Source organism: Saccopteryx bilineata, chromosome 2 (assembly GCF_036850765.1).
Source record: "Saccopteryx bilineata isolate mSacBil1 chromosome 2, mSacBil1_pri_phased_curated, whole genome shotgun sequence".
Classification (NCBI taxonomy): Eukaryota; Metazoa; Chordata; class Mammalia; order Chiroptera; family Emballonuridae; genus Saccopteryx; species Saccopteryx bilineata.
The window spans coordinates 42184025-42196280 of NC_089491.1; the positions used below are offsets into that span (position 1 = coordinate 42184025).

Consider the following 12256-nt stretch of genomic DNA (forward strand, 5'->3'; position numbering starts at 1 on the left):
ACAAGGCCTTCGCTGGTTGGCTCAGTGGTAGAGCGTCAGCCTGGCATGTGGGTGTCCCAGGTTCAATTCCCAGTCAGTGCACACAGGATAAGCGACCATCTGCTTCTCCTCCCCTCCCTCTCTCTCTTTTTTTCTACCTCTTCTTTCGTAGCCATGGCTGAATTGGAGGAAGTTGGCCCCGGGCCCTGAGGATGGCTCCATGGCCTCGCCTCAGGCACTAAAATAGCTCAGTTGCCAAGCAATGGAGCAATGGCCCCAGATGGGCAGAGCATCACCCCTAGTGGACTTGCTGGGTGCATCCCAGTCTGGGCGCATGCGGGAATCTGCTTCTCTGCCTCCCTACTTATCACTTAAAAATAAAATGAAATAAAATAATAATAATAAAAAAAGAACGAGTTGATGCTTCTCTGTCTCTCCATTCCTCTCTCATCCCCTCTTCCTCCTCTTCTTCCACCTCCTTTCCTCCCTTCCACTCTCTCTCTTCTCCTTTCTCTCTTTCTCAAATCAATGGGGAAATTTTTTTAAAAGAATAAAGTGGAACTTTGTAATCTTTGATGTCACATAGAGCTTGTATTTATTTAAAGTTTGAGAGAAAATAATATAATGACTGATTAATAGGAGAACATAATTATGAGATAAATATATGATAGTTAACTGGGTACTTTGATTCAGGAGTGGGCCCTTTTGATCTGAAAATTTATGTTCTCAGGTAATTAGTTATTATTTTTCATATATCCCTAACAGGAACTAAATTGAGCTTGTTTGGCTCTTCCAAAAATGGATTTGGGTTCAAACAGAGTGACCTTGACATCTGTATGACAATTAATGGACTTGAAACTGCTGAGGTACAGTGACCACATAAATTTCCATTTGTTGTGGCAGTGTGATTTGACAGTCCTGACTGACAGTACAGCTTGGTGTTTTCCAAATTTATCAGGACACAATCTGTTCAGTACAGTAAGAGTTTAGAGGTGTGTGTGAGGAGTAGAAAGGTTTGTGCTTTCAACCTGTAGTACAACGTGGATTTGAAAGTGACATCTGGAAATTCTAGAATGCCAAACCAGCCTCTCCCATGTCCCATCACCATGGCCACTAGGCTGACTTAGATGCATAGACCCACATAAGGTGAATAGATTATTAGTGGCATGCAGTGTGCTATAATGACAAAAGTGTTCAAGTCTGTAGACCTTGATTCAAAATAAACTTGAATACATATATGGTCTTTGGTTGATAATTTCTAAAATGGAAATGGTAATTCTGGTCTTCTTGGTTCAGGAGATTGTTATGTATATCAACTTGGGTCATGTTATGTCAGCAGTCAGCAAACACTATGGTCCACAGGCCGAATTCTGCCACTGCCTGTTTTGTGAATACAGTTTCATTAGTATATAGCCCCACCCCTTCCTTTATGTGCTGTCTACTGCCGCTTTCACTCAATAACTGTAGAATTAAGTAGTTTCAATAGGCCATGTGGTCAACAAAAGAAAAGGTGTGCTGGCTCTAGTGCTTATGAAAACTTTTACAAAATATAATATATTGTGAAAAGGTATAAAGTCTGAGAAATACTGAATTCCTACTCTTTAAAAATTTTTTATAGTTCAAATACTGTATATCTACACACGTGATGCTGCTTTTGCCTAAGACCTTTTTATGCCTTTCTTTAGTTTCAAGTCTTTGTCTTTTGAGGATATCTTATTTGGGAAAATAAGCCCAGCTTTAATGAATAAGGTAGATAAGCAAGCAATATTGGGATTTACATATAGAATGACCTTAATGTACCTCATCAAGATGGAATTTTTACATGATTTATAAACTAGTTTTGAAAGCATTTCTAAAACAAAATTTCAACTATATTTTGGAATATATTTAACCTAAAAAAGGCTTATATTATATTGGAAAGGGTCATCCCAAATTTTTTTAAGTATGATTTATTTGAAATACTCATTGGCCATATGACTTTCATTTTCTATTTTATATTTTTGGCTAGTCCTTTGGAGAAATAATTTGTGCTTAATCACTCTCCACAGCAGTTCATCAGCTCTTCATGAAACCATAATGAAGGTCTACCCAGAGTAAATTAGGTCAGTGGTCCCCAACCCCCGGGCCATGGTACCGGTCTGTGGGCCATTTGGTACCGGTCCGCAGAGGAAGAATAAATAACTTACATTATTTCCATTTTATTTATATTTAAGTCTGAACGATGTTTTATTTTTAATAAATAACCAGATTCCCTCTGTTACATATGTCTAACACTCACTCTTAAAACTTGTCTCTTAAATTCAACAATTATATTTAAAAATACCACAGTTTTTATGCCGCTCGCATAATTTTTCTTTTTTGTATTTTTCTGAAGCTGGAAACGGGGAGAGACAGTCAGACAGACTCCCGCATGCGCCCGACAGGGATCCACCCGGCACGCCCACCAGGGGCGATGCTCTGCCCACCAGGGGGGCGATGCTCTGCCCCTCCAGGGCGTCGTTCTGCCGCGACCAGAGCCACTCTAGTGCCTGGGGCAGAGGCCAAGGAGCCATCCCCAGCACCCAGGCCATCTTTGCTCCAATGGAGCCCTGACTGTGGGAGGGGGAGAGACAGAGAGGAAGGAGGGGGAGGGGATAGAGAAGCAAATGGGCGCTTCTCCTATGTGCCCTGGCCGGGAATCGAACCCGGGTCCCCCGCACACCAGGCCGACGCTCTACCGCTGAGCCAATCGGCCAGGGCCCCGCTCACATAATTTTATTTTGTGCATTTATCCATCCCACCCTAAAGGCGGGTCCGTGAAAATATTTTCTGACATTAAACTGGTCTGTGGCCCAAAAAAGGTTGGGGACCACTGAATTAGGTCACAGAAGCTCCCTCTCATTTATGCTGGCACCGGGTGTTTCTTAGTAGCGTAATTACCAAGAGGAGAAAAGTGGAGGTCCTAACTGGTTCTGAGACTTTCCTAGGGCTCTGATTTCTGCCTTTGTTGAGCCTCCAAAAGCAATTAGTAAGTAGCGTGTATTGGGGTTTTATATTCTTATAATATTTCCTATAAATACTAATTAATGCTCACTTAAAAGGGGAAAATATGCATGGAATCATTTGAAGTTAATTTCATTATTTCTGAAGGTAATGGAAACTATAACCAGGTTACAGATAGAGACCTGTCTTCCATTTTTTGTTCAGAGCTTTATTTCATTTTGTTGCAGGGGTTGGACTGTGTAAGAACTATTGAAGAATTGGCAAGAGTCCTCAAAAAACATTCAGGTATCTCTATAAACTTTTCCCAAATATACACTGCTCACAAAAATTAGGGGATCAGGGAATGTGCAGATACTCCAGTACTTTCAGCCTTTTGTATAGTGCATTTTCACCAATGAAATAAAAGTTGGTTTTGCATCTCATTTGCATAATCAACTTTCTTTGACTTGTCATTTGCTTTTTCTCATGTTCTTATTTAATAAAAAAATTAGGCCCTGGCCGGTTGGCTCAGTGGTAGAGCGTCGGCCTGGCGTGCAGAAGTCCCGGGTTCGATTGCCGGCCAGGGCACACAGGAGAAGTGCCCATCTGCTTCTCCGCCCCTCCTCCTCTCCTTCCTCTCTGTCTTTCTCTTCCTCTCCCGCAGCAAGGCTCCATTGGAGCAAAGATGGCCCGGGCGCTGGGGATGGCTCCTTGGCCTCTGCCCCAGGCGCTAGAGTGGCTCTGGTCGCGACAGCGACGCCCTGGAGGGGCAGAGCATCACCCCCTGGTGGGCAGAGCGTCGCCCCCTGGTGGGCATGCCGGGTGGATCCTGGTCGGGCGCATGCGGGAGTCTGTCTGACTGTCTCTCCCCGTTTCCAGCTTCAGAAAAATACAAAAAAAAAAAAAAATTAAATGCTTTTTTTGTCACTTCATATTCATTTTGAAATATCCCCTAATTTTTTGAGCCGTGTGTGTGTGTGTGTGTGTGTGTGTGTGTGTGTGTGTGTGTTTTATAAGCCAAAGTTTATTTACAAAGTCATAAAGGTAGAAATGAGCTTTGGAGGAAGTGAGCCAGCTGGCCTGTATGGGCTCAGGAAATAAGTTACAGAGGCAAAAGAAGGGTTCTTGAAGCTTAGGAGAGAGAAGGCAAAGAGACATGCCTAAAGGAAAAAGTTGTGGGGAAAGAGAGAGAGCATACTTAGAATTTACTGAGTTTCGGATTCAGATATCAGAGTAATGGTGGTGTGAGAGATACCTTTGATCTCTCCCTTTGAAATTTCAACAAGTTTAATAACTATAATACAGCAAAAGAATACTAGCTGGGCTTGCAGGTTTGCCTGAAGAGAGCCGTGGGTGATACCAACTAAAGGTGGGAAAGATTGAGAAGCGAGGGTCGGAAGATAAGACACACTCCCAGTTGATCTCCAGACAGGAGGGAAACATAGACTGCCTGGGTTTTTGTATGCCAGGGCTCTAGAGAAGGGAGAGGCCTCCTTGAGGGACAGTGGGGGAGATACTAAACCAAAGCAGGGGCAGAACGAGGGGTCACGACGGCCATGTTCCTGCAGTTTGCCAACAGCCCACCCTTGGCACAAGGACAGAGAAAAACAAGTATGGCCTCCCTCCCAGATCTCACCTCCCTCCCCTCGTGGGATACAGAGAGTAGCCAAGACATACCCCACAGCTAGTTCTACAGAGCCACTCTTTCCCCTAAAGAACAGAGGTGCTTTGTATCTGGACCCCCAGCCTTGTCAAGACATGGGGAGGAGCTCCTGGAGGCTTGAGATCGTCATTGCTAAAGTATAAAGCCCTTAACGTGTTCCACCCATCATTATGACAGCAATATCTCAGCAAAGTTCAACCAGGAATTGCAGAGCCAAAATTTGTAATCCAGTGCCATCTACTGGAAGAAAACAGAAAAACCTCTCAGAACGATTTTTTTTTTAATCAAGTGAGAGGCAGAGAAACAGGCTCCCACATGCGCCCTGACTGGGATCCACCTGACAACCCCCCACCTGGGGCTGATGCTCTGCTCATCTAGGGCCACTCCTCCGTTCCTGGGCAAGCAAACTATTCTGGAGCCTGAGGCAATGCCGTGGAGCCATCCTCAGCAACTGGGGCTAACCTGCTCATTCAAGCCATGGCTGCAGGAGGGGACAAGAGAGAGACAGAGAAGGAGGGGGCAGAGTGGAGAAGCAGATGGTCACTTTTGTGTGTTCTGACCAGGAATTGAACCCAAAATTTCCAGACATCAGGCCAACAATCTACCACTGAGCCAAGCCACCAGGGCTGAAATTTTTTTCTTCTTTTGAATTTTCTTTTTTGTTTTTCTTTATTTTTGTGAGTGTTTTGTTTGTTTTTTATTATACTTTTGTTCTTTGTGGTTTTTATCTTTTTTTAGTATTTTGATTTTTTTCTATTGTATTTTTAATTAATTTTTTTAGTTGTTTTTTGTCTGATTTCTTAATACCACTCTCAAATGAAGGCAGAAGAAAATGAATACCATGGTTACAAAAGAAAGAGATGTAGTTCAGAAAGAAAATGAAAAATCTTCATAAAGCAATCTCAGTCACACAGAAATCTTGTACAAATGAAAGCAGAACTAAATGAAAAAGAGAAGAAAATATGAGAAAAATACGAAAGCTGGTTCTTTGAAAAGATCAATAAAATTGACAAACCTCTGGCTAGACTAAGGAATAAAGAGAAATGACTCATATAAACAAAATCTGAAATGAAAGAGGAGAAATTACTGCAGACTTCGTAGATATACAAAGGATCATATTATAATACTATGAAAGATTATATGCCACCAAATTCAACAATCTAGATGAAATGGATAAATTCCTAGAACTAGACAGTTTTTCTAGACTGAGTCTTGAAGTGGAAAACCTAAATAGACCCATAAGGAGGGAGGAAGTAGAAACAATAAAAAATCTCCCCAAAAATAAGTCTGGGACCAGATGACTACACTAGTGAATGCTACCAAATATTCAAAGATGATTTGGTACCTATCCTTCTCAAAGTCTTCCAAAAAATAGAAGAAGAAGCAATACTCTCTTAACACATTTTATCAGGCCAACATAACCCTCATACCAAAACCTGGCAAGGACAACACAAAAAAAGAAAACTATGGAACAATATCTCGAATGAATAAAGATGGCAAAAATTCTAAACAAAATACTAGCAAATCGAATACAGCTATACATTAAAAGAATAGTACATCACAATCAAGTAGGATTCATTCCAGGAGCACAAAGATGGTCAACATTCATAAATTGATCAGTGTAATACATCACATCAACAAAACTAAGGACAAAAATTCCATGATTCTATCAATAGATGTAGAAAAGGCATTTGATAAGATAACAACATCCATTTATGTTTAAAATAATAAAGTTGGAATAGAAGGAAAGTACCTCAACATAATAAAGACCATATATGACAAACCATCAGCTAATATACTAAATGGTCAAAAAAATGAAAGCTTTTTCTCTAAAGCAGTAGTTGGTAAACTGCGGCTCGCAAGCCACATGTGGCTCTTTGGCCCCTTGAGTGCGGCTCTTCCACAAAATACCACGTGCGGGCGCTACCTCGATAAAGAATGTACCTACCTATATAGTTTAAGTTTAAAAAATTTGGCTCTCAAGAGAAATTTCAATCGTTGTACTGTTGATATTTGGCTCTGTTGACTAATGAGTTTGCCGACCACTGCTCTAAAGTCAGGAATGAGACAAGGCTGCCAACTTTCTCCACTTGTATTCAACATTGTGTTGGAAGTCTCGGCCAGAGCGATCAGGCAAGAGAAGGAAATAAAAAGCATCCATATCAGGAAAGAAGAAGTAAAGGCATCACTTTTTGCAGATGACATGATCCTGTATATAGAAAACCCCAATGACTCCCAAAGAAGTATTAGAAACAATAAACAAATAGTGTAAAGTTGCAGCATATAAAATCAATATACAAAAGTCTACTGCTCTCCTAAATACCAACAATGAAACTTCTGGAAATGAACTGAAAAATACAATTCCTTCTACTGTCATCACCTCTAGCTTCATGCTTTAAGGGTTCAGATGAGTGTCCCATAGACTATTCTCCATGTTACATATAGTCATCTGAAGAGAATTAAGTCAGGCGCATATAGCCAGACTCACAAATTCTGTGTTTATCTGACTCACAGCCCTGTATATACACTGATGATCCAGTGAGCTCCTGGAGAGCAGTGGCTGCCTTCTTGATTCTTATACTTCACGTATCGATGTGTTTAACATATGTAAACTTTGCCAGAGGAGTCTTCCCAGAAGTTTGTTAATAACAGAATTCTTTAACTAGTCCTAGTGACTACAGTGAACCAAGCCAAAGTTAGTTTACATCCATTTTATATTGGAATGTTCACATAAGAGCTTCTATGTCCAGCATTTAATGATACTTTCTTATTTCATACCTAGGTCTGAGAAACATCTTGCCTATTACAACAGCAAAGGTGCCAATTGTAAAGTTCTACCATTTGAGAAGTGGTTTAGAAGTGGACATCAGTTTGTATAACACATTGGTAAGATTTCTTCTAGGCTTTTTCTTTAGGGAGATTAAGGGAAGCAAATGCCTCTTAACCCATTCATTTCATTTCATTCATTCTGTCAGTGGTTATTTATGAGTACTTGCTTTGTGCGTGGCAGTGATCTGAGGATGGGGATATAACAGAGAATTAAGTTAATGTTAGTATATTCATTTCAAATGAGGTCAGAGGGGCAGGCATTTTGTTTGGCTTGAACTTTATTTTAATTTTGGAGTGTATGTGTGTATCTTTGTTCTCTCACCTGGTTTGCTTCAGGGTTTTATGGGACCTCCCTGGCCCCTAAAGACAGGTTGGGGGAATTGTCCATCTACTTACAAGTGATTCTTTTTAACAACTCTTATTTTTTAGATATGTTCAGACTATGAACATATTAACATAAATCATGAAATCAAATGTCACTTGCAGTTCTTATTATCTAGTAAGTTAATGAAGCTTATCTTTGGGAAAGAAATATTATATTAGTTTTAGTCTAAATGTATTTATTCCAAAATAAATTAATATAAACCTTTTCAGAATATTCTCTAGCTTAAAACTTTTTCTTCTAAGTGATAGCATTATAGCATAATTTCCTTTTTTAACAGGCCCTTCATAACACAAGGCTCTTGTCTGCTTATTCAGCCATTGATTCCAGAGTGAAATATTTATGTTATACCATGAAGGTATTTACAAAGGTGAGTATGCTTTCTCTTGCGACTTATCAGGAAATTTTATTACATCTTCTGACCTTGTTGAAAACATAAGTGTGGGTGTGTGTTTTATATTTTTTTAGGAACTATAGCCATGTCAAAAGCTTTTAACTATTTGGGATGCTTTATCCAGCAAGCTAAATTTTGTGTTAAATTTTACATGATTATCTGATCTTGCTTATGACTGATTGATCAACTGCTTTGTTGGGTTCTTTGTTTTCTTTTGGTTTTTCCTGTTTTTTATTGGTCTTTCTTGGTTTTGTTGGCACATTTTAGCATTTGAAAATGTAATTTTTATATTAATGCCCTATAGAAGCGCCTTACTTTTAGAGATAATAGAACAGCTGCAGGCAGAAAATATTGGTGATCTCTCCTTTGCATCCCTTGGTTTTCCTCCCTCTAGATGTGCGATATTGGTGATGCGTCCCGAGGCAGCTTGTCGTCATATGCATACACACTTATGGTGCTATATTTTCTCCAGCAGAGGAAGCCACCGGTCATTCCTGTCCTTCAAGAGGTATTAGTAAAAGAAATTATATTTCTCATCTGTAAAGCTGGGTAATCTTTGAGCCCTCTTCCTTCTCAAAAATTCTGTGGTTCTGTAGTTAAATTTTTAACAGTTTGCTACAAGTTTTTATATCAGTGCCATTAAGTTTATAATCCATACTAATAGTTTAAAAATTGATTGCAGATATACAAAGGTGAAAAGAAACCTGAAATATTTGTTGATGGCTGGAATATTTATTTTTTTGATCAAATAGATGAACTGGTACGTATTTTAATAGTAAAGACTTTTTTTTTGTATGTTCTTGACTAAAAAGTTAGCTATACTGTGCTGTAGCGTAAATGATCAGCAATTAGATTATTACTTGTTATATTTATTTATATTGCGATAGTAAAAAAATAAACTAGCATATACAGATTTTCCTTTGAAGTTGAAACCATTTTTATTAAGCCAGGTGAGTTTTTAGGGATTATATCCATGATTTCTTAGTGCCTAATAATTGCAGATGGTTTAGTAACTTTTTCCAAAGAAAAAGTATTTGGCCTGACCTGTGGTGGCTCAGTGGATAAAGCGCCGACCTGGAAATGCTGAGGTCGCTGGTTCGAAACCCTGGGCTTGCCTGATCAAGGCACATATGGGAGTTGATGCTTCTAGCTCCTCCCCACTTTCTCTCTCTGTCTCTCTCTCCTCTCTCACCCCCTCTCTGTCTCTCTCCCTTTCTCTCTCCTCTCTAAAATGAATAAAACAAAAAAAAAGAAAAAGTATTCGTTCTGTGATTTTGTACAGCTTGGAAAGGCTCTTAAAATTTATTTCAAGGTTCTTCCACTAACATGCACTCTTAAGATTTGACATTTAAAACCCTGAGCTCCTTCTATCTCCAAGTCATAGAGGTAGAGATTAATAAACTCATATAAATGGTATTTTAAAATGTGGGGGGAAAGTTAAATAATTATATGCTTTGTTTATATAAGCTCTAGTTAATTAGAAATAAGTTCAAATTTACTTCATAAGGTACAAGCAAATATTGATGTTAATACTTCACTATAGAGCATGATGTCCCTTGTTTTCTTCTATTTCTAGTCCACCTATTGGCCAGAATATGGAAAAAATACAGAATCTGTTGGGCAGCTCTGGTTGGGACTTCTTCGTTTCTACACAGAAGATTTTGATTTTAAAGAACATGTTATTAGTATCCGAAGAAAAAGTCTGCTTACAACTTTTAAGAAACAGTGGACCTCAAAATACATTGTTATTGAAGGTACAAATAATATCAAAACTTAAAATTGAATAGAAGATAGAGTTAGTTTGTTTTGGATGTAGAATAGAGTTTGAATTAGGAGGGCATTGTTCTTCACCCTGCCAGAGCTCTTCCAGGGCAGCCCTGACCACTGATTGAGACATGCAGCTTAGCCATCCCATTGCTGCTGTGTGGGTGGAGGTGTCTGTTTCCCACCTAAAGATTTACTGCTAAATGGCTAATGCCCTCGTGTTGGGGGGCCTTTCACAAATCTAAGTCTTTTGTCACTATGACAAATCTTTATTTTTCTACAGATTTCATGTATTCATTTTTTTTTTCTTTGTGACAGAGACAGAGAGGGACAGATACGGACAGACAGGCAGGAAGGGAGAGAGATGAGAAGCATCAATTCTTTGTTGCGACTCCTTAGTCTTCTTGGTTGCTCATTGATTGCTTTCTCATATGTGCCTTGATGGGGGCAGGGAGCTTCAGAGCAAGTGACCCCTTTGCTCAAGCTAGTGACCTTGTGCTCAAGCCAGTGACCATGGGGTCATGTCTATGATACCATTCTCAAGCTGGCAACCCTGTGCTCAAGCTGGTGAGCCCATTGAAGCCGGATGAGCCTGCATTCAAGCCAGTGACCTCAGGTTTCGAACCTGGGTCCTCTGCGTCCCAGTCTGACGCTCTATCCACTGTGCACCACCTGGTCAGGTTCATGTATTGATTTTACAAGAGAGGAGAGTGAGGAGGGGCAGGGACTGGAGCAAGAAGTATCAACTCATAGTTGCTTCACTTTAGCTATTTATTGATTGCTTCTGGTATGTGCATTGACCAGGCAAGTCTAGGGTTTCAAACCAGTGACCTCAGCATTTCTGGTCAACACTTATCCACTGCGCCACCACAGGTCAGGCAAAATGTTTTGCTGTTATTGAACACTTACTGGAAATAAGGAATGTCACAATAAGAATAAGCCAGCCTCAAGATAAGTGGCTTTGAAAGTCCCACTTAAATTTCATCTGGTCTTTTTTAAATTAAAATCCCACAAATTAGAAATAAACGATCAATTACAAAAATCAGTGGTCCATGAATCCCTGCATTCAACAGCAAGAAAAAACTCAGCATGTTCAAACTAAATGTCAAAATTTATATATAGTTACTAATAGGTAAAAACCTTAATAGCAAATGAAGATCTTGAGCACAACAGACTAGCAGGAGGATACCTCTTTTTGCTTCTTTACCCTTTTTTGAATATACTAATATATGAAATTTTTCATTTTTTCAATGAAACGATCCCCCCCAAAAAAAGATTTTGGGTTTTTTTTGTTTTAGAGTGGTTTTTTTTCTTTCTTGAATATGTGTTTAAGCATTTACTAGAAATAAATATTTACATGTGCCATTTCAGTTGTGAATTATCATGAGTATAAGTTCATATTAAATCATTTATAAGCCTTACCAGGCAGCGGGGCAGTGGATAGAGTGTCAGACTGGGATGCAGAGGAACCAGGTTCGAAACCCCAAGGTCGCCATTTGAGCATGGGGTCACTGCCTTGAACCCAAAGGTCTCTGGCTTGAAGCCCAAGGTTGCTGGCTTGAGCAAGAGGTCACTTGCTCTGCTGTACCCCCCCCCCCCCAGTCAAGGCACATATGAAAAAGCAGTCAATGAACAACTAAGGTGCCACAATGAAGAATTGATGCTTCTCATCTCTCTTTTCTCCTTTCTATCCTTATCTGTCCCTCTCTCTGTCACCAAAACCCCCACAATTATTTATAAAATAGTACTTTAAATTAGAAAGAATGCTTACCCCCACTTATTTTATGAATCAGTTTATTCAGTTCCCACATTCATCTTGGACATTGGCATCTTTCTCATCATTCCTGCCTCTTTCTGGGACATCTAACAAATAATGTTCCAGAACACATCATACATCCACTCATCTCAGAGGTTTAAGTGCAAATATGTAAGAACATGAGGGAATTCGTATGAGGCCTTCACGGAAATTTGAGATCCAAGTAGCCATTGCCTGTGTGTGTTTCAGTTTAGCTTATGAGTGCATTCTATGACATCCATAATGAACTGTTTCTGAAGTGTGCTTTGAAAAGCTTGTTTCTTTGAAGAAATAATTTTAAGACTGAGATGAAAAAAATAAAAATTAAAAGCTTGTTAATTGGCAGGAACATTTAGTGCTAAATGTTTTAAATGTATTTGTGACCTCTGTATGCATGCAAAACTAGCAGGAAGTATAATATAGTCTTCTCCAAAGGATATTTTATTGTTCAAAATAAAGCAACTTGAAGGATTTTATAAGGATTTAACG

At 39.4% G+C, this 12256-nt stretch overlaps 1 protein-coding gene across 6 annotated transcripts in view; it reads left to right on the top strand.

Annotated features, from left to right (window-relative positions):
• The window catches only part of TUT7 (terminal uridylyl transferase 7), a 65507-nt gene that overhangs the window by 30579 nt on the left and 22672 nt on the right, over positions 1 to 12256 (top strand). For all 6 annotated transcript variants that reach the window (XM_066256952.1, XM_066256957.1, XM_066256956.1 and 3 more), the window contains 7 exons: positions 745 to 845; positions 3189 to 3246; positions 7386 to 7489; positions 8095 to 8184; positions 8603 to 8716; positions 8891 to 8968; positions 9785 to 9962. In XM_066256952.1, coding sequence (XP_066113049.1) covers positions 745 to 845; positions 3189 to 3246; positions 7386 to 7489; positions 8095 to 8184; positions 8603 to 8716; positions 8891 to 8968; positions 9785 to 9962 — 723 coding nt within the window. The remainder of the gene's footprint in view (positions 1 to 744; positions 846 to 3188; positions 3247 to 7385; positions 7490 to 8094; positions 8185 to 8602; positions 8717 to 8890; positions 8969 to 9784; positions 9963 to 12256) is intronic.